Genomic DNA, 25,944 nt, shown 5'->3' on the forward strand with positions numbered 1-25,944 from the left:
CGATTCCTTGACATTGTTTTTGTTTTGTTTGTAAAATTTCCTTGAATCAAAGCAAATATTAAGCAGAGTGATTTAAAATAGACTTAACGGTTGCTACCAAGGAAGAGGAAGTGCCGCCAGACAACAACCGTAACCTAGCAACAGTAAGCGCCAGTGAGAAGCGCTCTCAAGTGTAGGTTGTGGGCACTGCCAGCGCTAAAAACACCTTTAGTGGACACAGGCCCTAATCCTCGGCCATAAGAGAGTAAAGGTGTCAGTCTGACTGAAAGGAGCGTCAGAGAGATGGACCAGGGGCAGCTGGGAAAATTAGCCATATTTTTATTGACAAAAAAAGTCTAAATCTGTTTCTTGGAAAACGTAAATTCTACATGCGGATATTCCAGACCTTGAAAATATTGTTAAATGTGACTTTAATAAATAGTCCAAACCGGTCCAGTTTCCACTCTGTCTCCAGTTGTTCCAGACGTGTACTCAGCTGTAGTTTGTAGTTCCAGTCACTTCCTGTGATGATGAACAGCTCTTTGTTTTCCTCCTCTTCCACTCCGGTCACAGTTTATTGCACATCTTCATCAGGCATCTCTGTTTCAGATCTGAGGAGGAGGGAGGAGGGGGTTTCAGTCAGTAACTGACACAAGAGACCCTCTTCTGTCAGCTGTGGCTTTAATGATCATCTTTATAGTAACAGGATCAACTTCAATCCAAGGTCTCAAGTTGTTTCATCGTTTTAAGGATGAGAAAATATGCACCTGCAGAATCACATTTATGCTCAAGATGTTCAAAGTATGTTAAGACTGCAGGTAACCATAGTAACTTAACTGATGCTACAGGCTCTGCCAGGAGGTAACTGACAGGTGAAACTAACCCTACAATGATTCTAAACTGACTACAAACACTTTTAAACACAGCCAGCCTTTGTTCCTTCAGTCAGTGGACATGTTCAAGACACAATGACCTCCAGTGTGAGGAGCTTTCTTCTTTTAACAGGGCAACTCACTGTGCATTTATCATTTCGAAGGTTTTAATTTCAATGAAACAACAAACTTCTTAAAGGGGAATTTAAAGTTAAAGTATTTTAAACCAGGACCCCGATTTTTTTTATTGTATGTATTTCTTTACATATTTTGGGGTCTATATGACTAAAAGATACAAATTGGAATTGCTCTGCTAGATTGCTTCAGCCAACAGGAATGAAACAGGCAGAGGAAGATGATTGTTTTAACCACAAACAGACGTTACATCGCTCTATGCAAACACACCAGACTCCATCCACAAAAACGTTAATTTAACGTCGCAGAACATTGGGGTTGCTTTGTCCTCTGTGGCCTTGATCAGTTCGTTAGTTTGTGTTATTGAATAACTTTGGTGTTTTTAATAGTTAGTTCTGATCCAGTACAATGTGTTTTTGACATACAATAACACAGTAAATGATCCAATTGAGGCAGAAACTCCTGTCTTCGGTAAAGATATAATACCTGCTTTTTTCAATGGAGTCTGGTGTGTGTGCAGAGAGCGATGTAATGTCTGTTTGTGGTTAAAACAATCATCTTCCTCTGTAACAAAAAGGTCTATCTCTGTAGGGATCCTTTCTGTCATGTTGTCACACACTTAGAATAACAATCTGAGCCTGTCAGTGGAAACAACAAGAACTTTTAGTGGACGACCTTTGACCCATCAAGGATTATGTTGCAGCCATTACAGCCTGTTTCACTGCTGCAGGATGAACACATCTACTGGAGACATTCAGACACTTTTTGTACCTTTTAGTCATTTAAACCCAAAATATGTGAAAATATGTAGAAATGCAAAAAAAAATACATTTAAAGACGTCAACTTTGGCTTGAGGAAAGTTTTATTATATATATGAATTTTTATTATATTTATTAAATTATTTATTATAATTTAGAAATTTAGTCAACAATTTAGAAAACGTATTTGGACTTGTAGACAGACGTAAATATCAACTTAACATCTTTGTGATCACGAATCTGACTTGTACAAACGTGTCATGGGACGTGATCTCTGACTGCTTTTAAGTTGGTGATTTTAGGTTTGTTTCACTTCTTCACTTGTCAATTTCAAATCAAACTAATTTAAAACTGGGTCTAAAAATACACAATGAGGGCTAATTAGAGCCGGAGGAAGGTCAGATATGACACATTGTGGATAGATGATCGGCTGTCAGCGGCTGTGAGAGAGGCGTCTCTCTCTGCGACCTCTCGAGCCCATTAGCTCGGAGGATTCATGGTTTCAGCTCAGGGGCTCCTGCAGAGCTGCTGCCCTAATGAGCTCTGATACCGACTCGCAGCAGCATGGCTGACACGTCCCCATCGGTACAGGTGAAGTACAACTGTGCTCCTCTTATTATTTCTGATTCATTGCAACAACTCTGTTTGTAGTCGGCTGTGTTTTAAAAGAAATAACTTCTCTTGGAAAAATGGAGATCTCTGTTATTTTTTAATACTTTCAACTAGGGATGCACGGTATTATCGGCATGTTATCGGTATCTGCAGATAATGGCTTGAAAATGACATATCGGCATCTGCAGATATGTCATTTAAATCAGACATAAAATCGTTTTCCGGAGCCATCTCGCATCCTCACTGTCTCTGCTGAGAGTTGCTCATGCAAAACAGCGACCGGGAAGCGACAGGTAAACAAAACAATGTTGGCAGCCGATGCAACACCATCGCGTCCTAAAACTTGTAAAGTCTTGGAGCATTTCAGCCTCAACGCTGCAGAGAAGAGGATCGCCTGCAGGATCTGTGAAGAGGAGCTTGTTTATCAAGAACTTTATTGTTAGTTAGCACAAGAACCTCCAACTACATTTAAAGCTGAGAGCTAAATAACAGCAGCTGTTTCTTTGAATGCTTTTGGTGATAATTCAAATTACAGGGACAAAAAGGAACGGAAAGAAAAATAACTAGTTAGTTACAACTTGATGAAAGTGCTCAACATTTCTGTAGCTTAACCATCACCGCTTTTTGTTATGTGAGTTTAAATATTTTTCAGGTTATGTGATTCAGCATTGAAACATAATCAGTTGACAGAGATGTTCCTTATAAACTGGGAACTTTACAGTTAGTAGATACCATAGCTGCCTTGAAGCTCATTGATCTGGGATGTCTTAATAACAGGAGAGACTCCAGCGCTAACGGAGGTGAGGAGGATTTGTCTCACGGTGCTTTCAAGGCCGCTAAGTTCGTCACCGATCGATCCTTCCTTCCTCTACAGTCCACTTACTTCTGGAGAAGGAGACTCTCCGGACCCGCCGACACACCTCAGACGTGTGTTTTTCATACCAGAGGTGGCTGTCGTCACAGTATCTGTAGGACCAGAAGATTACGCTGAACATCTTCACATCAACACAACAGTGCTTCAAAATCAGCTCAACATACAGAGTTTTAACTCATTTTCCTCAGTGAATTACAGTGCATATAGCCTTATTATGACTGTACAAGTTCTAAGACATCTGTGGGTTGTGTGTCATGAGCAGTGTTTGGGGTTACACGACAGCAAGTAATCTGTTAGAGTACTCAGATTACTTATTTGTTGTAACGAGTAACGTAACGTGTTAGTTCTGCAAGTCATTTAGTTACCATTGCATAAAAATGAAAATAAATCTCCGTATGTCTCTTCTTCTTTCGTCGCCACAGAAACAGAAACTCTCTGAAGCTCTGTTTCTGTTTCTCTCCTCCTTCTTGGCAGGTAGCTGTGTACCAGCAGGAGGTAAACACAGCTGTGTCAGTGCGCATGTGTAGCTTGCTAGCTCAGCTAGCGAGCTGTCAGAGAGGACAGCGTTTACTTTGTGGAAATATTCACATTATTCTGAATGTTTGGGTGAAAGGGACGAGAACAACATGACGGTGAAATGTAAGCTGTGTCTGGAGGAGAAGTGCTCGTCAGCTGTGAAGAGCTCGACTTCAAATGTGAAGAAGCATCTGCAGCTAAACACAGCTCCACAACACTGGTGGGACTAAGAGCCTGTGTTGTGTTGTTGTCATGGAAACAGCTGTATGCCTCTGCCCAGTTCACTGTCAGACTGTTAGCATCATAAAGAGCTGTAAAGGTTATACTGCGTCTATCAGTCCTGTTATCAGGCTGCAGAGTTACAGATTATGGGCCGTAAACGAGGCGATGCAGAGACGGTAGAGTCGACACATTCAAAGGTAGACGTACAGCAGGCTACACGTCGTCCTGACGACATAACACACGTGTAATGAGTTGCTGAGGGGGTTTGAGTTTAAGTAATCTAAACCGTTACTTTTCTCAGGAGGTAATGCAACGAGTTACTTTTAAACGTAACTTTTCCAATCACCGGTCACGAGATATTATAACTTGTTTTATAAAATCTGAGCGTGCGAGATTTCCCGTCTCTGCTGGCAGATCATTTCCTAGTTTTAAATTAGGGTAAGTTTCTGGTAGCGATATTCATGTTTCTGACTGAGATGCAGCAACAATTTAGTTTTCGATAACCTAGAAAAGCATCTTTTCCCCCTACAAGGCTGGTACAAAATAAAAAGATCACTTTGGTTCAGTGCTGACATTAGATATCTGTTTATAGAGTGTTTAATAGAGTAAAGTTTGCTTCATTTAATTTATTGGGAGTTTTTAATTAACAGTATTGAGCCTGTTTACACCCCAAAATGTTTTCTATTCTACTTTTTAACTCTTAAGTGGAAAATTAATTTAGAAAGACACAAATATTTATGCAGAAATGTTGCAAAAGAGTCCACACACTCTCAATGGAGTTAAATCTGTTCATTATACTCCAGTCTCACTCAGCCCCTTCTGCTGTCTGGATCTACAGCGTCAGTATGAATCGTCTGCAGCAGTGTCGTGTTAAAGTGCAATCTGCGGTGTGAGAACCTTTTCATGCGTGTCTTGTGGCTGAACGGTCGGCAGAGGCACTGAGAGAAGAACTTGCAGAGCTCCAGGACGCAGGGCTGCAGCTTGTGAGCGCTGACGGTCGTCGTGCTTCCGGAGGCCGAGACGTCGTGCAGCTCCGGCCGTCTCCAAGGACAACCTCTCAACAGACAGAGTGAGAGGTCACGTCAGTCATAGACAAGCTCTGTTTAAACCTCTGCACACCCAAACCAATCCTAGTTCAAACTCTGATTAATTACTTGGAGTATTCTGCCAAATACAGCCAAGTTCTGTTAATTTAATGAAGATAAAAGACTTTTGAATGTTTGAATGTAAAATACTAAAACAGACGTCATAATTAACCTGTCGAGCCCACACATTTAGAGACTTTGTGTGCAAAATAAATCATCCTCACACCCATTCTTCAAATCCTCTCATTGCATTCATTTTGCATAATTTCATGCTGATGCATTCTAACCATAATTACTGCACTGCAGGTACACAGGCTCCTTATTACCATAGAAATACAAATTTAAATGTGAATTTTAATTAAAGACGTCTCCTTATTCTGCACTTATTTGCTTTATTGTTGGGACATCCAGAGCAGGAGCTTGTTTTCAATCAGACTTTGAAACATTTCTGATGCTCAGCTTGGAAATTTAAGAAGTTAGTTGGTTTATTTCTTTCCACACATTTTATTATTTCACTCAGCAAAGCACCCGTATGAAAGAAAAGCATATAAAGAATTTCACATGTGAAGTTCTCGGGAAAATCATTAGTTTTTAATTGTAATTTAAAGATTTTTCACATGTGAGAAATGAAAATTCACATGTCCAAGTTTTGTCCGACACATCTAAATGTCTTCAAACTGGAATACATTTTTCTGATCCAAAGAAGTTGAAAAAGTAAAAAAAGGTCAAATGTATTATTCATATATCACATATTCTTCGTGCTTGTCAAAACCTAAAAACAATGCACCTGGACTTCAGACAGTTCAACTGGAGATTCACAGGAAGCTAGCGAGCTAGTAGCAGCTAATGAAGCTTGGACCCCCAAGCCACATAAGGGTTGACACAGCTGTTTTACTTTGAAGTGAAAAATCAGAGCGGTTTGCCTTTAAATCACCTTTCAGTGTGAATTTTAGAAACCCCATGTGTGATTGTGTTTCCATATGTGGCTTGTTGCATCGTCGCAACAAAACAGTTGAAAAAACAAAGAAACTAAACAGACTGAAGTACGATGGTGTGTTCGGTCATGGTAAACAAAGAGGAGAGTAATATTCTGAGAAAAAAATTGCAAGAAACAAAAACTAGTAAAATCGTGTTTATAGGAACCTTTTTGAGCAGCGACCCCCCCAAAAAGCAGGTTGGTGTTCACGGCCCCCTCCCTCTGATTCACCTGTGTCTCTGCCCTGTTGGCTCTGCTGCTCACACAGGCGTGCATGGCTCGGAGCTCGGAGCAGATTTAACCTGTTTTCTCTGCACACAAGAAGCAGACTTCCTAGAGGAGAAAGACTGAGCGACTCTCTGCTGCAGAAACACACGTTTCTATGCTCCCCGTTTGCCCCAGGGGTTACATCACACATGAGAGTTACCCTACGACCTCATGACGGAGACTGACAGGAAACAAACCTGCATTATGGACAAAAATATACAAAACTACTTTAAATCAGTGTTTCAGTTGTTTTGTTGTGTAGGTGGAGGCTTATACAACAAACAACGACGCCGAGGTCGTGGCTGACGACTGTATTAAGTGTGTGATGCGTTTGGGTTGGTTAGTTTAGGAGCCCAAACTAAACTAAGACAAAATGTCACCCTGTTTTCTGTGTTTCTCTGGTACCAACGTGTTGGTATGAAGACGTGTTGCCTTCCATCGGTAGCTGTGCTAATTAAAGACAAACTCCTGTAGGTAGTATCAGAAGGCCATTGTAGAACTTGTTGGTTTAATTTAGTTCATTTTATGATAATAATTTGAATTTGAGTTAAATCCTGACGTGTCTTGTTTGTCGGGGAGGGGGAAGCTTCATCACCAGACCTGACATCACCTTAAAAACCTGCAGCTGTATCCATATAACAAAAAGCAGGACACATGACATGAAGTGATCTGCAGCGCGCACAGAGCTGACACACATCAGCCGCTTGTGACACAGTGAGCCAGAGCTTCGTATATGGTGTGTGAGGCAGAGTGCAGAGATGTGCAGCTGGGCGCCAAACGCTCATTTTACCGCACACTAATGACTCGGTGACAAATTGCACAGGATGCTTAGGCCTTCTGTTTGTTGCTAGGCAGAACTCAGTAGGGGAGCAGCTGCTGTTTGTACAGTGTGATGTTACTGCCATCTAGTGTTGCTCCTGGGAAATGCGTTGAAGAAGTCGGGGGTATCTTCAGGAGCCAGTTGTTCAAAAGTAATCTGATCCAATAACGGATATCAGATTGGATCAAATCTTGAGAACAGGTTGTTCTAAAGAAGAACAAGGATTCTGAACTGGGATCAGGTCAGGTGATCCGGTTTGTTTTTATCTGCTCAAACCAGTTTGTGTTCAAAGTTTTGAGCAGGATTGTGAAAACTTGGATCCAAACATCAGGATGATGCTGATCCCAGCAGAGGAGGACTCAGGCTGGACTTCAGGAGCCACATGTGATCAAACACAACCTCATGTTCACAGTGTAGTTTAGACTGGAGCCTTTTTAATGACTGTATCTCTACAGAGACAGAGCAGATAAAGTAAGCATCAGGGCTGTAAAAAAATCCTCCAAACAGCATCAACATGAAATATTTTATTTAAAGCAGCTGTGAGGAACTTTCAGTGTGAGGATTTCGGCGCCCCCTGTGGGCAAAGTATGCGGTGTGTAGTCTAATTTAGAGCTCTGGTAATCTGGATTGATCCAGTCCAAGATGAAGAAGAAGATGGATGATCTGATCCTGGATAGAACTAGAATTAGAAGCGGTGGTCTGTTTGGCTGCTTCCGTAGCCGGGCTAGCACACCGGCCCTGCAGCCTCGTTTCTGCTTCTCTCCCTGAACCCCTGAGAACATTTTCTAATCAAGAGGATTCTGATTCAGATTAAATGTCTGAAACAACTCGGCCACGATTTAACTATTAGAGTAAGGCATATGAAAAAATTATGAGAGGAAGTTAATTTTTATTTGCATTTCGAGAATAAAGCCTTCGTGTAAAAATGTCAAGAATGAGAACGACAGTAGAAAGACAAAATGTCGAGACTGAAATCTGCGTATTTTTTAAATAACAAGAAAGGAGTCAAATGTGGAGGATGAAATCAAAATGTCAGGAATTAAGTCGAAAAGATAAGACTTAAATTGAAATGTGACCAACAGGAGTCTCTTTCCTGGCCGATCATGTAGCAGAATATTTGGCCTTAATTTGCTTTTAACTTTTGCAGCTTTCAAACAAAGATGGCTGCTTCTCGATACCATGGTAACTATCTCAGCCTCCCGTGTCTCTCTCTCTCTGTTTCCCATGATCCTCCACACATAACGCACACCTTTCCCAGGGTTAAAATTCAATCTGTAGCTGTCGGTGTGTGCAGAAATGACACCGACAGAATGGATGTTGTTTTCAGAGAGCAGGTCAGCAGTCAGAGTCAAACTGTTCCTGCACAGCAGAGCGGAGCAGCTTATTGGTCATAGACGCTTAAACCTGGGTTTAATGTCTCCTTAATGGCATCTGTGGAGTCCAAGGTCATTGATCCCTACTTTGCTTTTTATTCACAGGGAAACAGAAGATATATTGTCCTTTACACAACAGTGACAGGAAGTTAAAGCTTTAAATGGACCTCTGTTTGTGTTTTCTGTGAGGACGCACCTCTAATAGGAAAAAGAAGGAAGTAGCATGACGTTGTTATAGCGCCCCAAAACCTTTAGGTAGTCTAACTCATGAGGGACTTGTCACTGCAGGTACAAAGCAGAAAAAGACTCTAAGGTGGAATGAAACTCTGGTGTGGACTAAACAACCGGACCATGGTCCACTAGAAAAGACGGGTCTCGGCCCGTTTCCAAAGGAACCACGGTCCGGTTTGATTCTGGTGAGAACGTAAACGGACTTAAAGTAGGACCAAATACAGGAAACAAACATTAAACTGTGCGTTGTTACGGGTGCTGACATTTGCAAATACACGCAGCGAGATGAGCAGAGGACAGACGATGGGGAGCGACGAGGAAATAGAAATATGGGCTGAACAAACAATTTCACAAACACTTATTGAAACGCACGAGAACACGGAGGTGTTCAAAGTGTTCAGTGAGAAACTAAAGGAGATGGAACTGATCGATCTGGTCCGCTGGTAAAAGCTGCCGTGTGAACACAAACCAAACTGGAGGCAAAATGTAACTTTGTAACAGTTTGGTCTTTGATTGGGACCAAGCTAACAGACTTTAGGTGTGAATGCGCCTTAGACTCAGAGGCAGAAGCATCGGAAAAATATTCATGTCAACTGGTCACTGAATCTTTTGCTGTCATAGTTAGCACTTAGCATACACATGCTACGTTAGCCTGAGATGTACTTAGTTGTTCACAAAGCTATGAATGCAATGCTAAGGGATTGGTTGTGTACTGTTAGCTTGCGCCGTATTAATGCAGAATCATAACGACCCACATTCAACTCCTGAAGCTGTAAAGAGACAACTGTGTTCAATAATCACAGTCTGCTTGAAAGACTGTCGGTCTGTCTGTGGATTATGTTCATGCTGGGTGTAAATCAGCCCAAGAGCTGTCTATGATTGGTTTGTGCTATTAATTGCATCATTTCCATAATAAATACAAAAGTATAATTACACTAAATTCAATCCAAATATCAGGAAAGTTTGCAGAAACCTCACTGAATATTTCAAATTTGTATTTAAACTAGTTTCTAATACTTTTTTCATGCTTTCTAAAATGTCATAAGATCCTGAATTACACAGTTAGAGGGCTGTAGTGGATTTGGGTTTTCAGTGGCTGTTAATCAACATCTGCACAAAAACCCTCAGTCTATAAATACGATGTGATCACTGTGAGACTTCTGAATGGACAACTTTTTCCCCACAAAAATCCATCTAATGTTTTTCAATTGAATGTCTATTTCTCGCCTGCAGCACAACCACAGAAATATGTCGGGGGCAATAATTACGTGCCGGCAGCCTTCAGGGCGCTCTCTCTCTTACACTCAGTTTGTGTCCCATAGGGAAAACAGTAATACCATAAAATCTATAAAATAGAACAAAATTTTCAAAACACTCAAAACACAGAAATTATAGCATCATTATATCATCCGTTTTCACCATGTCGACTTTGCAATCCTGCGTGCTACCAGTGCGGTATTTGCGCTCAGCCTACAGTAAGGTTAATTGACTGATTGGCTCTGAAGCCAACTTTTCAACGTCCAATTGAGGACTTTCCATGAGTCTGAATATCTGCAGATTTGCCTTTTGTAGTTGAGTTCATAGCACGGCGAATGTCCGTGACGAAGCTTTAGCTAGGTTATCGCTCCATCAAATGCCTCTCTCAGCATTTTATACTGGTATATTGGTCACACCGGTATATAGGACGTACCCCACTTTTAAAAAACGATGAAGAAACTACATTTACGCTCAGCGTTAACATACGAGGGGAGACCATGGCATATAATTCTGCATTTCGTAAAAACCCGGAGAAGAACACAGAAGGGTCTTCTTCTGACTGCCATGCACAGATTCAACCGACAAAATGCCGGTCCACTAGGGGTCAGTTTTTAATTAATAAATATTTGTATTGTAAAGTTGGACACATGATTATCTTCAGACTTGACATGGTGGGTTGAAACTATTCATTTTAGTCTGTGTGCCTTACAAGAGCTTGAATAAAAGCAGACATCATAGTAAACCAATGAATCTTTACCTGGTTTTTCTGTTTCCAGAGACCTGCTGGGTATTGTAGTTCTCCTGCTAAGAGGCCCTGTAGTCCTTCTAGCCAGCGTGGGTCCTGCTGTGGGACGGGCAGGCGACAGTCTTGTTGGAAAAGCTGTGGAAGTCATGTGCCGGGTTGTTGTACTTTGATGCTGTGTGTCTGAAGTCAGGCGGGTCTGGCTAATAACTGGTGAGGACGCTGTGGGTTCGGTTGATGCTGTGGTCGTTTGGATGGTTACTGTGGTTGAAGCAACAGATGCAGTGGAAGCTTGTTGGGTGGTTGTTGGTTGTGTTGATGTAACTGGCTGTAAAATTGTCCATGCTGATTTGTCTGCATCTTTTGTTTGGGTTGTCTTGACGTCCTGTGTGGTTGCTCTTTGTGTCGGCTGTATTGTTGTTGCCGTCTCCGGCCTGTCTGCTGTAGTTTGACTTTGGGGCATGAAGGTTGCAGGTTGTGGAGATGTTTCAAGCAGGTCTACAGTGGTGGTCCTTGGTGTTGTAGCAGCTGTTTCCTCCATGGTTGGTGGTGACACTAATGAACCAAACAGAGACCAGGAGAAAAGGAAGCTATCTGTCAGAGTAAGTCAGTTATTTGATCTGTTGGTTTTGGACTGTCGGACAAATCTTCAATTTTGACGAAACAGAAAAATGGGAAATCTGGTATTTTTAAACCTGGGCCCAATTTCTACAAAACCTGTGGGTCTAAATGACTTACAGACACAAAATTGCAATTTGTCCAATAGATTGCTGCAATAAGCCTGTAGCCGTGAAACATTATCCTTCAGGAAATTTGCTAAAAGTTCTTGTTGTTTCCACTGACAGGCTCAGATTGTTATTCTAAGTGTCTGACAACATGACAGAAAGGATCCCTACAGAGATAGACCTTTTTGTTACAGAGGAAGATGATTGTTTTAACCACAAACAGACGTTACATCGCTCTCTTCAAAGCCACCAGACTCCATTGAAAAAACAGTGATTTTACCTCAGCAAACACCAGAGGTTGCTTGTGTACTGTTGCCTCAATGGGACAGTTTTTGTGTCACAAAAATGTTGTGTTGGATCCAAACTAATGATTTAACAACCAAAGTTGAAATATAACACAAACTATACAAACTAATAGAGGCAACAGAAGACCAGCAACTCCTGGGTAATGAAAGGCAGAATTACTGTTTTTGTCAATGGAGTCTTGTGGCCTTGAAGAGAGCCCTAAACAGTTTCAAAGTTACCTTTTTTAATAGGGATCCTTTATATTATCAGACACTTAGAATAACAATCCAAGCCTGTCAGTGGCCAAAACAAGAACTTCAAGTTTAACGTTCAGTTTATTGTCCTTCATCAGGGTTACTGAAGCCAGATAACCAAAAGATACCCTGGTTATGTTGGACTTGCGTCGTAGTACAGGCCTCAGGTCTTTGTTCAGGTGTCAGTCATCGTCTTACACAGGACATCAGGAGCCGTAAACGAGGGGACTATATTTTAGAAGTTAGTTTCTTGTCTGCAGGAATCAGATTTAACAGAATGATCCGAAGCTTTCACAACATAAATCCAACATGAACACCAGCCTCCTGTAGAGACTCACCATGTGCGGTAGAATGGACTCTGCTGGTTAACATGGAGCTCATCCCAGATGGAGAGATGTGACTCAGATTCGTGGGCAGTTGGTGCCATTCTGAGGTTTAAAATAGATAATTGGACACAAGAATTAAATGGCTCTTTAGTTTTTCTGAAGATGACAGCAGATGCTTGAAAGAGCTTTTTAAAGACGCTGAATTACTCACCCACAGGAAGTCTGATGGAGGAGACGTTGCCTAGGAGAGGAGGAAGAAACGCTCCGTAAAAGGCAAAGGACATTGGATGGCTTATATCTAAAATTAAGAACTTTTTTTTTTACATAAGGTCCTTGCAAATAGTTTAGTTATTTGTAATAAAGGTGGTTAGAAAACATGTTAAAGTCAAATCAAAAATACAAAAACGTTAGCTAGGCAGGTAGTCAATGTAGCATCCAAGCTAACATGAACTGTGTGTAAAATAACAGCTTTAACAGGCTTTAAGTGAATTATTAATTATTAAACCTTAAGGTCTATATCCATGACGATGATGTGATGAAGACTAAAAAGCACTCTTATTAGCGAGCTAACGTTAGCTTTGTCAGTTGGGTTCCGTTAGCCTGACAACAGTTAGCCTACACCTGGCAGTTACTGTGTGACAATATTTAGTTATAGCTAATCTATATGGAAGAGGCTAGCCTGTTATTTATTTGGTGGTAAATTACAATAACCAGGCTTAGTTTGAATATGAAATATTAGACTACAGTAAGGGACGGATGTATTTTAGTAGTTTGAAGAGTTTAAGGAGATTAAACATAGTTGGAAATGAAAGTCTCATTGATAGGATTTACACATGCTGAAGGTATCCTGCTAGAACAGTTGACAAACGCCGCTCCCGTCACCTAGCAACAGGTAGCTAGCTGGCTGACTAGTTGTCATAACTAACTCCATATAACTTAACCTATTATTTTAAAGATAATTTGTTTCAAGGCCCCTTTTTTAAAACTATTTGTATCTCTCGCTATATGACTGAGTTGAAATCAAAAACGTTTACATTTAAAGTGTATTACTCGGCCGCTTGAGAGTCCGCCATTTTGTTTGAATTGGCGCGCAATAAATCTTGGGATACGTTGGGCCCCGAAGGATGCACCTGTTGGATCCTTCGTGCTTCATCTGAAGGAGCCTTTGTAATGGAACAGCCTTTAATGTGCTGCTGTGACGCATTCGGCCTTCAAATACGTCCCTCGCAGGATGCAGCCCCTGCACAGCTACTTGTCGATTTTAACCCCTGCCATTTTTTGGCTACAAACAAGCCATAAAGAGCAGTGAGAAAGTTGTTAAAACCCAAATAATTGAATCAATATTAATGATATCATTATCTGATATTGAATCGAAGAAACAAGAACATAAAAGTTAAACCTAATTAAAAACTAATTAAGCCAGCAGTCAGTTTGGACGTGCCATCAAACTGTCTTTAACACTAGAACCGCCAACAGGTAAAATTTACCCGCAGCTGTCTTTTGATTGTATGTAACATTTTTGACCCAGCGGGTCAAATTTACCCAGATATAGAACGCCGACATTTTCGCGCTGGTCATTTCGCGTGTCTAGATTGATACATTGTATGTTGCTATGGCAACGCCTTTTTTCTGCTACTGTGTGTCATTAAGTTGCTCATCAAGTCATAAACTCCAATTCAACATGGACAAGAGGAAGAGATGCATGAATGTTAATCAGGCCTTAGATTGACTCAGTGAGTGCAGGTGAGTCTGATGGTGGGAGGTCTCTGGACTGTATGCTGCCTTTGTTTTTTGTTTTCTGCAAAGCACCTTGTTCAGAAAGTGATTTGCCAATAAAGTTTATTGATATACATTTCATTGTCATTTTGTCATTTTGTACGCTGCATAAAGACACCAACAAATCTTAATGAATTAATCTGTTACCTCAGACTCGAACACAGAGAGTAAATCCAACATGAGTGTAGAACACAGGCCTCGGTCTTACAGAGCTCTGATATGAACAGTGTTTTTATGATGCTACAAACGTATGCCCAGTGGACAATTCAGTATATGATACACAGGTTTTTTATAAGTTTGCTATATTTGGGCAGCAACATCTTAGATTCTGAGTGTCAAGAAACCAGAATTCAGATGCTATCCTGTGTTGCTGCTGCCTCCCAGTGGTTCTCTACCATACTATCAGGTGTTTAAACAGCAGTGAACTGAAAACAAACCTCGGTGTGGTCCTTCCACGATGGTCTGGTTGAAGAGCGGAGTGATGGAGTCGACCTCCCACAGCTCCGGCACCTCTCTGCCTGAACAAACACACACATCACAATCAAACAATGACGTCATAACTTTAACACAAAATCTCTTCTTCCTTTTTCAGCTGGTTCTGGTTTTGTACCGAGCTCACTGGGTTTACACAAATCTTAATTACCCCTTATTTTATAGATTTTATAAACGTAGGAAGCATTCAATTTGCTACACAACAAAAGATGCAATCTATTCAATCTAGTTTAGTTTCAAGTCTGTGAATGGTCTCAATTTTGGTTTCTAAATATTAAGATATTTTCAAGTTATGACAACATACAAACTTTTCTTTTTATGTTGAACTTTTATATGTTATATTTTTCTACGTTGAAAATTATATTATTTTTATTACAAGATATTTTTATGCTGAAACAAGATATGTTTCACGTTATAAACACAAAGAGTAAATATCAAGGAGTCAACCTCCGACTACGTCAAACTTCTCGTTATTGTGACATTTTTTGTGTCCTTACAACATAAATGTGAAAAGTTTATATTTTAAGTTACAACATGACAAATGTTATGTTGCTATAACAAGGAAACTAGGATATCATTATCGTAGTTTCATGATAACTTTGTCAGGAACCTTCTAGCTGTGAGGCGACAGCGCTAACCACTGCAGCCAGTACCTCCTCGATGGATGTAAATTTAAAAGTGATTAATTTAAACGTACACATAGACGGAGCATATTAAACACATCCTCCACTTACCCGTCTTACCTGCCATCACACAGATGTAAATACAGTCCGAGTTGTTCCTCTGGCTTACTGAGACACACAGACACAAAGCACACTGTTGGTATGTCACATTATGAACACTGGCGTGTAAACATTAGTAACTAGTGGCGTACTCAGGAGGGGGGCAGAGGTGGGGAAACGGCCCCCATTGGTGCCCCCATGTTTGAAGAAATGCCGTCATGGATGCCCCTGTAGTAAATAAAAAAATGCCCTCTGGGTTCCCTTCCAGTGGATTACTGATATATGTCGGTGTTGGAAGTCTGGGAGCCTTCTAATGACGTGAGCATCTAGAGATCATCAACGGACACAGTAAAAATGTCTTGGCACCCTTCAAGCTGAGAGGCCTCACAAAGAGGGGATAAACCTGCACCAGCACCTGTAATGAACTTTGGGTTATCTAACGACAACTCATTCCCCATGAACCTTCATTCAACTTGGGACAATCTCCACATGAACACACACCTCTGTGACGAGAGGGAGACGCCTGTGAAGAGAAGACTCACAGCATCGAGGACAGCTTCCAACCAATGACGACGAGAAGGAAACACTTTGATCCTGTTTGTTTATTCATGATGTCAAAGTTCAGTGTGTTCACACGTCACATCAGTAAAGTCTGTTCAATGATTCTTGTTCCTGATTTCATCAACAGATTCACTTCATCCACACCATCAGTTTGTTTGACCACAATCTAAACTATTGATTTCATCATGATCATTGAAGGTTTAAAATACCTCTGAGGACATTTTTCATCCGTTTAAAAAGCAACAAAACTTTTTCATATCAATGTGATTATAGATTTTCTACAAATGTACAAAGTGGTGAAACAAAATGTGTACGTTAAAGAAAGGTCTGATGCTTTCTCTCTTCACACTCATGAATGACAACAGAAACAACAGCATATCAACGCATCAATACAAACAATCAACAAACATTTAGAGCAGAGAGAAGTTTCTATTTTCACGCAGAGAAATGTCAGTTCAGGTGAACATCGATCATCATGAGCAGTGAAAGCCTCCATGGCTAAACAGACACAGGAAGGAGCGTCACTTAAAGGAGCTCATTTACAGAACACATGAGAAGACGTCAAAGTACCGCCCATCAAGTTTGATTGACAGGTGACAAAGATGTGACAACAATCAGCTCTCAGCAACAAACATGAATAAAAATCAAGCTGAAGAATTAAAACACAGAAGTTAACCCGCTGTCCCTTACATGACTTCTGTCTATTTCACTTTACACAACTCAACAGTGGATCCAGGAGAACAGCAGTAAAACCAAAGTCCAGCATAGAGAGGCTGAGTGAACGTGGTCTGCACTCTGTGGAGGAGAGTCATGGTTTTAGAGATGCTGTAGAAGGACAGAATACCTGCTCTGTGATCCAGGTACACTCCTACTCTGGAGGACCGAGGACCTGAGACAGGAGTGTGGACATTGTTGTACCTAAAGATATAACTGTTGTTGTCACATTGTAACGCCCAAGATTTGTCATTGTGTCCAAATACACATTCCTTCCCGCCCCCTGCTCTGCTGATACTCTTGTATGCGACTGCTACAGAAACTCCTTCTCCTCTCCACTCCACCTCCCAGTAACAACGTCCAGTCAGACTCTCTCTACTCAGGACCTGGTTATAATCAGTGAATCTGTCTGGGTGACTAGAATAAGACTGTTCTTCACTCATTATTGTTGCTTTTCTGTCTCCATCAGATAATAACAGCCGTGTGTTTGCTGTGTTTGGATCCAGTGTGATGTCACATGAGTACTGTAAGAACTCAGCTCTGGTCTTGGGCTCTGGTTGTGTCAGTAAAACATCCACTTCAGTCACTGTCTGTGAGATGTTTGTCCATGTCTCCCTCAGAACGTCCTGTAGTTTACCTCTGACCTCTGACACAGCCGCTGTCACAGCCTCAAAGTACCTCAGAGGACGGATCTTGATGCTGGATGAGTCTGTAGATTCACTGAGTGGTGACAGTGAGGGGTAGTCGTGTAGAAACTGGTTGTGATCCTCTGTGAGTGACAGCTCCTCCAGGTCAGCGTCTCTCCTCTTCAGCTCAGTGATCTCCTGCTCCAGCTTCTCCTGAAGCTCTCTGACTCGACTCACTTCAGCTTCCTGCTGGGATCTGACCTGCTGCTTCACATCAGAGCGTCTTTTCTCCATGAGACTGATCAGCTGAGTGAAGATCTTCTCACTGTCCTCCACTGCTTTATCAGCAGAGCGATTGATAGCCTCCACCTCCTGTTGAAGCAGCTTCACATCTTTGTCTCTGTCCTGGATTCTCTGCTGGATGTTTTGTCGACTCACCCCGAGCTCTCTCTGCCTCTCGCTCCTTTCTGCTGCAGCTGAGACTGTGTCGTGGCCTTTATGTTCGTCCACAGAGCAGAGATAACAGATCGACTGCTGATCAGTACGGCAGAACATCTTCATCACCTCATCATGGCGAGAGCAGACGTTCTCCTGGAGCTTCTTGGAGGGCTCCACCAGCTTGTGCTTCTTTAAAGGAGCTGCATTAAAATGAGGCTGCAGGTGTTTCTCACAGTAAGAGGCCAGACACTGCAGACAGGACTTGCAGGCTTTCAGTTTTCTCCCAGTGCAGACATCACAGGCCACATCTTCAGGTCCAGCATAGCAGTGATCAGCAGGAGCAGCTTGGAGTCCAGTCTTCTTCAGCTCCTCCACTAAAGCTGCTAACATGGTGCTTTTCACCAGGACAGGCCTCGGTGTGAAGGTCTGCCTACACTGAGGGCAGCTGTAGACGCTCCTCTCATCCTCTGTATCCCAGTGGGTTTTAATACAGTTCATGCAGTAGCTGTGTCCACAGGGAACAGTCACCGGATCCTTCAGTAGATCCAGACAGACAGAACAAGAGAAGGTTTCCCGGTCCAGCTGAACTCCTTTCTGCGCCATTTCACCTCTCAGTGACAACGACTGTCTGAGTTTCACTTCCTCAACACTAAAACTAGTTTGAGCTCTGATCTACACATCATGTGTTTGTGCAGTGAGTGTCAGCTCTGGTTGGTTACACCCATCTTCAAACTGTAGATCTGAAGGGGAGGGAACAAGGAAGTGTCTGAGTCAGAGTGGAGCTGGCTGTGTGTGAGAGCAGGAAGAAGAGGGAGGGGTTATCAAGCTCTGCTTCATTCCAGGAAGAGGAGCGGTGTGAGAGCCATACTTTGTGTTTGTTTCCCATCGAGTTCATTTCTCATTTAAAAACACTTATTTCAAACTCAGGAGGGAAACTGTTCTTTGAATCAGAGGGTTTGTGTTTGAAATAAGCTCTTCTGCTGCTCTTAAAGTACAGTTTGGCTCAATGATGATAATTTAAAACAATAGAAGACAAATAGAGAAATGAATGCTGCAGAAGAAATGACGTCCTCAACCTTTTCTCACCTATAAAGTCCTTTAAGCATATTTAAAGAAGAACATGTTAAATTCAACATGTGACTTTGAGTAAAAGGTTTATTTTAGATGCATTTAAGTACATTTATCAAATAAGTGGTTGAAGCTCTGATCTCCACAGGACCTGAATGCACCAGATGATTCGTCCTGCAGCTCACCTGCAGACTGTCCTGACTGGATGAATCTGGAAAATGTAGACGTTTTATACACGCTTGTTTAGTTTCGTCACAATTGTCGTCGAAGAAGTCTCCAGGAAGTGAAGTTTTCATCACAGCAGTGAAGTTTGAAACCTCCTCTGAGTTTGTAGCTGGTTATGAAACAAATATCCTTATTATTAGACCTGTTCAGACCTGGTGTTATCCTCATCATCGTTGGCGTCCTGGGTGCCTGTTAAATTTTAAAGGATGTATGAACTCAATATTCATGAATTATGACAGAAACATAAAATAAACGGCATGTCTCTGAGACACATTACAATAACTCCAATAAACTACGCGTGGATCGCCTCCAGTCTATCTCATTCACAGCATGCGGAGTGTCGGTCTGTGTCTCTACCGGAACCCGAGGTCCCGGAACCCAGACGGGTTCGGGTCCACTTATGAGGTCAAACGGGTCCGGGTCGGGACTTGTTCTGTAATCCTCGGTTCCGGGTCTGTTCAACATTATGTGTAATACCCGAATGGATCCGGGAAGACCCGTGATTAGAATGTGTTCATGATTAAACGTTCTGTGTGTGTATTTTAACTTGCAACAATGTGTCATTCGCATGAGAACGTGCGGGAATTAAAGTGGAACAAAACGGAAGAAAGAGCAACAACGAGCCGAGTGACGTGTCACGTGACTGCAGGTTCAGAGAGAAGTTGAAGCCAAAGCCGGTAATGATGATACCTTCCTCGCTGATGGGGACAAAAAAGCTAAAAGAAAATGAATACAAACAGGTAAATCCTTGTTTATGCAAACTGTGGACAAAGACAAGAAGAAAGTACGCGCAGTTACGTGCACACGTGTGTGTGGCTTCTAAACGAGCCGCGTGTTTGTCATCCGTCTGCGTGACAGCAAGTGGACTTTTAATCTGAAATAACTAGTGGATTAGCGTCTCTGTTTTTATCAACACAACATGGATACCAGGAAACCTGGATGTGTTTTATGAACTTTCTTGGCGGAGGATGGATTCTATGCACAGCCAGGCACTGCGGAGAAGGCTGCGTCACACAGGTAGGACAGAAAGGTTTGTTTTGACAGCTGACTAACGACAACTTGTTAATAGTAATCAGCTGTGAAGTCGGCGCTGATCGGGTCTGTTTCGTCCAGCCGGGGTCGGGTCCGACATATCTCCGTTCTTCACGGGTCCGGGTCCCAACTTTCAAATAATAGACGGGTCCGGTTCGGTTCCGGATCGCACAATAACAGGTCTCTTAGGGTTCGGGCACAAAATTTTGGACCCATGAAGACCTCTAATGTGAAGACGTAGTTTATGCTTTACAAAGGTTGTTCACGGGAACACGGGACAGATCACGACCCTGTTGAGTCAGGGGCAGAGCATGAGAAACACACACAGATCCAGTGGTGCACTCAATTGCCCCCCACTGGTGGTCATGGATAAAACATTGATAAAGTTCCCCAGTGGATAAATGATACATGTGGGGAAATGAGTTCTGAGCCTCTGCACAAGACAATGTGGGATGCCTTTATAGTTAAAATGCCCACGCTGTTGTTTCGCATCACAACTTTCTGCGCCCTGGTGCCCCATGGCATACAACTGGTGCCCTCCCTTTTTTTGCCCCTGCCCCTCAAACAGCCCGAGTACGCCACTGTTAGTAACCATATGATATCATTACTTTTTCTATTAACACCTGCCCACCTGATAATATGGAGGCAGATTTAAAGAGCTCCTGTAGGTAACTTGTTGAGTTTCCCATCACGTCCAGCAGTATGGCCGTAAAGTCTGATGGAAGACATTTAGAAATTAAACACTAAATACTCTGAATACAATCTTATACTTTTGTTTGTTTGTTTACCAGTGAGATCGTTGGTCTCATTTGTGACACAGTAGCAGAACCTTCTCCTGAACACGTTGCTTTCTAGACTTCTAATACTGGAAACTATAAAACAGACAACAGTGTTAGAGAAGGAAAAAACATCAGTTTAGAGTCTGAAAGACACATGCAGCATCTGACGGATCACAAAATGTTAAATGACCGCACGAAGAAGAAGCAGCTTCTGTGCTTTATGTCTTTATGTAAATGCTGATTTTAATTGAATATGTCTATTGATTTAAGAGTTAAGGCACTGACAGACTGACACAGACATGATTTAATGTATAATCTGGGTATTTTTAAAGCGGGGCTGTATTTCGATTTATTTATTTTTACATATTTTGGGTTCTTAATGGCTGAAAGGAACAAAAATATTTAGTCGGCAGCGGTAGCGAAACAGGCTGGAACAGCTTTTCCTTCAAAGCAAATGCACCCAATCAAGGTGCGTCCACTAAAAGTTCTTGTTGTTTCCACTGACAGGCTCAGATTGTTATTCTAAGTGTCTGACAACATTAAAGAAAGGATCCCTACAGAGATAGACCCTTGTCTCAAGCGTACAATGCTTTATTTTGAACCAGAAACAGCTGTTAGATCGCGCTCTTCAAGGCCACCAGGCTCCATTAAGAAAGACAGTAATTTTACCTTGTGGAATACATGAGGTGCTGGTTAGTTAGTTTATGTTATTGTGTGACTTTTGTGTTTAAATACTTTGTTCAGTTCAAACACTACATTTGTCTATCATACAATAACACAATCAACGTAAGTGATAGAGGCAACAGTAGACCAGCGACTCCTGTGTTCTGAGAGGTAAAATCACAGATTTTCTCAATGGAGTCTGGTGGCTTTTAAGAGAGCGATGTAATGTCCGTTTCTGGTTTCATCTTGTTCTTTAACAAAAAGGTCTGTGTGCAGTCTGATAATACTGTTACTTGCGTGATACAGGGAACAGCATTTTCACATATAAACCATTAGATGGCACTAGCGGCAAAGTTATATTTATAGTAGAAATAGACACTGTAATGCTGATTTATCTCAGTACACTGCCAATACCATTACATTAAGACTTAGAACAAAGAGTAGCAGGTTTCTTATCTTTTGTTAATGAAGAGCTTCAGAGGAGAGAAAGGTTTGGATGGAGTGAATATTTACTGTTGTAGACCAACAGGGTGAGTTTATGGAGAGCCAGAGAGCTGTAGGACGTCACACTGAGGAGGGAGAAGAGCTGACGGGAGCCTGAAGACAAGAAGAGACACAGGATGAACATGTGACGTATCTGCATGAAACCATGATTAAACTACAGACATCTTTGGTTAAGTCCCAGAAAAGTATTCAGCAATAAAAATGTCACTGATGACTGGACAGTAAAGATAATGAAGCGATGTAAAAACAAACACAAATTAGGACTTAAAAATGGTTTGAATTGAATGAAATACAACTTGAATCCAGAGAAAAATAGTTCGGTGTTAATGTTAAAGAGCTTTTTTGGCTTTGTATTCTCTAAAAGAGAAGATCTTCAATTCACAAAACAAAAACAAATCTAGTTCAGAGATTCTTTAGACTGCAACATAATCCTCTGGAGAAAATGCTCCTGATCAAAGTGCGCCCACTACATGTTCTTGTTGTTTCCACTGACAGGCTCAGGCTGTTATTCTAAGTGTCTGACAACAGATGATTGTTTTAACCACAAACAGACGTTACATCACTCTCTGCGAGCACACCAGACTCCATTCACTAATTTGACTTTGAGAACACACACTTTGCTGGTCTACTGCTACTTTGACTGGTCAGCGTTTGTTTTAAGGTATTGCGTCATTTTGGTGTTTTTAAATGTTGGCTTGGATCCAGAAAAGTAATTTTGTAACACAAACAAAACAATGATTGACGCAGCAGTAGACCAACATCTCAAGCGTTCTGTGCAAAAGAGTCTGGTGGCTTTGAAGAGGGTGATAAAAAATCTGTTTCTGGTTAAAACAATCATCTTCCTCTTTCACAAAAAGGTCTATCTCTGCAGGGATCCTTTCTGTCATGCTGTTAGTCACTTAGTTCGCAGGGTTTTTATGGAGAGCAGAATTTTCACAGACAGACACAGTAATCAAAGACAGAAGAAACAGTGAGTCAAAGGGTCATTCTGATGGGCTTCGTAGGAATAACTGACCTTGGCTCCTTAGCTAACTAAAATCCTTCCTCTGGTCTGACACGTTTTTATCACTGGAATAAATGCTATGATCCATTTTACAGGTAAAACATGAGGCTTGTGTAAATTGATGAACTAGTCCTTTAAAGCTGACATTTCCTGAACCTAAGCCCTCCTGCCTGCAGTTTGACCTCTGCAGAAAGAAAGAAAGCGAGGTGCAGATTGGAGCTGAGGTTTAATCACGACACACATGAAAGATTTAAAGCTTAGAATTGATCTGCACATGAATGATATTATGACAACGTACCCGATTGGCTTGTATTTATTAAAGTATTGACCAGGGGGGTGAGGTCGATGGCCGCTGGATCGATGAACTCTGCAGGGATTTCTGGGAAAATAACAGCAGACAGTAAAGTCAATGGGAGCTTATTCTGGTTTTAATCTCTATTATGGAATTAGCAGCATCAGCGAAATGTGGATGAATAAATGCAAGATGTACTAAAATGACATTAAAGCAACAATTACTCAGAGGGATAGGTCCAAGGGGAGGAAGTTGTTTGACTAACAGGAGGTCAGAAACGAGGCGAGTCTCATTTATCGAACTGAAACTGGCTCTTTATTCAATATGATTGAGATATCGTTCAACTCTTATATGATCCACTGTGAACATGGGAGGATATTTATATGTTATATGGAGAACGTTTGTTTTTAGTCACATTTCTTTGTCAGCTGCTCGGTTTGAAATTTGAAAAGTTGGTGGATAATTTAACCCCGGCGTCAGGGACAGTTCTCTTTCTATAAATCTGAAAAAGGAAAATGTCATTCTCTATTAATATAAATCAGGATAAGTACAACAAACGTTGACATATTTTCTCTAAAATATGAAACAAATTGTGAGGTTTGTGCAGCTGAACTGACGGGAAGCTTTCTAGTTTCTTACATTTTTTTAATCAACAAATTAATAAATCAAAGTACTTTATAATTCCCACTACGGGCAACTGGTTTGGAGCAGCTTGCACATAAAAACAGACAACAAATGAAGCATACGAGCTAAAATATGGATGAGATTTAAAATAATTCTGATGATTCAGTAGAACGATAAATAAACTCGATAACTGGATATTTATTCAAAATATGGAATCACTTCTATCTTCTGCCTTTAAGACTGACAAGAATTAAATCTATTATTTAACAGCTGAATTTTTATAATCTGTTCTGACATAAAAAAATATGTGAGCATCATAGTTCTTTAAAAAGAAACTTGCACATCATATAGGTAACTAGTCAGTGATGAGCAGAGATTCAGATCTTTTTTAGTTAATCATAAAGATGTTAAACACAGACATCTTACTGGGCAGTCAGAAGGAGGTCTGCCTCTTCAGGCGTGTGGAGTGAAATCTCAGCTTTTTACTGTACAGGTGAAGCTGGGGCAGGTGGAGAGTGATGCAATGAGGACTACCTGTGGAGTCCAGGAGGTGGTCCAGGTCCCTGATGTGCCTCTCCTCCTGCTGCCTGTCTCTTAACGCTGCAAGACAAGAACAGAAAAGATTAGAAAAAAGAAACTTTATTGATTCCACATTGAGGAAAGTTAACTTTATGGGTCTGTTGAGAAAACTGATTAAACCTATCTGAGTTTAGTTTTAACATCAAAGCTGCAGCAGGTAAGATGGAGAAGAGAGTGGACTTGGCTTCAAAATTTGAAAGAGCACAACCAGGTCCCTTCCCTTCTCTCTCCGCGGCGCTGCCTCCAAAGCCTTCCCCGTAGAGGAGGCGGTCATGCGCGCGCAGGCTAGTAACCACGGCAACTGAAGAAGCCAGATAATGGCGGACAACCCGGTAAAACGTGAAATGACAACAACTACAGCCGTTGTATTACACCCCCAACACTATCGAAGCAGAAACACACCAAACCAGCGGAAATCAGTGTTTCTGCTGTGAACGGCAATCTACAGCTAATTCTAATCGGCAAAACCACAAGCACTTAGTTTGCTAACAGAGACTGTAGAAAATACAGAGCCAACTAAGCAGTAACACACTGATGTTGAGAACATTTAGCCGTGAGAGCGCAGGCACACAGAACTATCAGGAGAAAGTCTGACATGGCCACACTGTCACGAAACAAGCAGCAGACACGGGAACAAGCTAACATTAGCCCGACTGCAACATCAATGTAACACAGCGTCACAGTAACCGCAGACATCTTAGCAATGTGAAACAAAGACAGCAGAAATGAAGCTGGGGTAATTACCTGTCGAGCAGAACTGTCTAACTCGGCATCACTTTTTTATCCTCTCAGCTCCCGTAGCTCTCTCCACCTTAGAAATGCCGCTGCAGTGTTTACGCTGTTTTGTTTCGGTCTTGGTCCAAACTCTTTCTATTTAGGTTGCTTTTCCTCTTTGTCTTCTTCGGTTTAACGGTCCTGTGGTGTAAGCCGTAGTTGGCAATGGAGGAATGGGCAGTTTGTTCATTCCCTGTGGTTGTGTTTTTTAGCCGTTGTGGTCACAAACCGGCTGACGCCGCGCACACTGAAGAAATTGAGCTTGACCATGTGAGCATGCGCGCAGGAGTGGTGCCGCGCAGCGTGTGATTGACAGCAGCCTGAGAGACTGCTCGGTTCTGATTGGTTGTTGTGGTTCGGTAGAGTTGGATTCTTGCAAATACCATTAGGAGCAGTAAGAGGAGCCAGAGGAACATGATTTTTATCACAGATTATCTCTCTCATGTATTACTGCATGTTTAAAGTGACAGTTTGAGCAAAAAGTTAATTTTAATAATGTTACCTACTGCATCTTAAAGGGCCCCGGTCCACTCACAGCATTTCTTTTTTCTTTAAGAAACCACTGCAGCTCAGCGTTTTCAGCGTCTTCAGCACAAAAACACCCTCAGCATCAGCTGTTTTTGGTCGCTGCCCCTGCAGTTAAATATTGTTACAGTGGGAACGCTGTCTGTCACTTCTCCCTCACCGACCAATCAAGAAGGGGCGGGAGTTCTGATACAAACTTTGTCAACAAAACAATGGGGGGGGAGCTATTAGGCTCTT

General features: G+C 41.6%; 2 protein-coding genes across 2 annotated transcripts; both read right to left on the minus strand.

Annotated features, from left to right (window-relative positions):
* Positions 1–356: 356 nt before the first annotated feature.
* Positions 357–24,682, minus strand: LOC138611613 (HERV-H LTR-associating protein 1). Its single transcript, XM_069684791.1, has 14 exons — positions 24,589–24,682; positions 24,364–24,429; positions 23,212–23,292; positions 21,920–22,003; positions 20,753–20,836; positions 20,596–20,679; positions 15,309–15,369; positions 14,524–14,600; positions 12,522–12,551; positions 12,323–12,412; positions 10,736–11,275; positions 4,867–5,023; positions 3,241–3,323; positions 357–590 (listed from the first exon to the last, which is right to left on the minus strand). Exons 1-14 carry the CDS (start codon positions 24,680–24,682, stop codon positions 547–549), a joined length of 1,575 nt encoding a protein of 524 aa, XP_069540892.1. The 3' UTR covers positions 357–546.
* LOC138611125 (tripartite motif-containing protein 16-like) lies at positions 16,167–18,261 on the minus strand. Its single transcript, XM_069684076.1, has one exon. The coding sequence runs from the start codon at positions 18,240–18,242 to the stop codon at positions 16,563–16,565; it is 1,680 nt and encodes a 559-aa protein (XP_069540177.1). The 5' UTR covers positions 18,243–18,261; the 3' UTR covers positions 16,167–16,562.
* Positions 24,683–25,944: the final 1,262 nt, after the last annotated feature.

Source organism: Semicossyphus pulcher, unplaced genomic scaffold, assembly GCF_022749685.1.
Source record: "Semicossyphus pulcher isolate SPU_LCO1_2020_fin unplaced genomic scaffold, fSemPul1.0.p SCAF_7, whole genome shotgun sequence".
Lineage (NCBI taxonomy): Eukaryota > Metazoa > Chordata > Actinopteri > Labriformes > Labridae > Semicossyphus > Semicossyphus pulcher.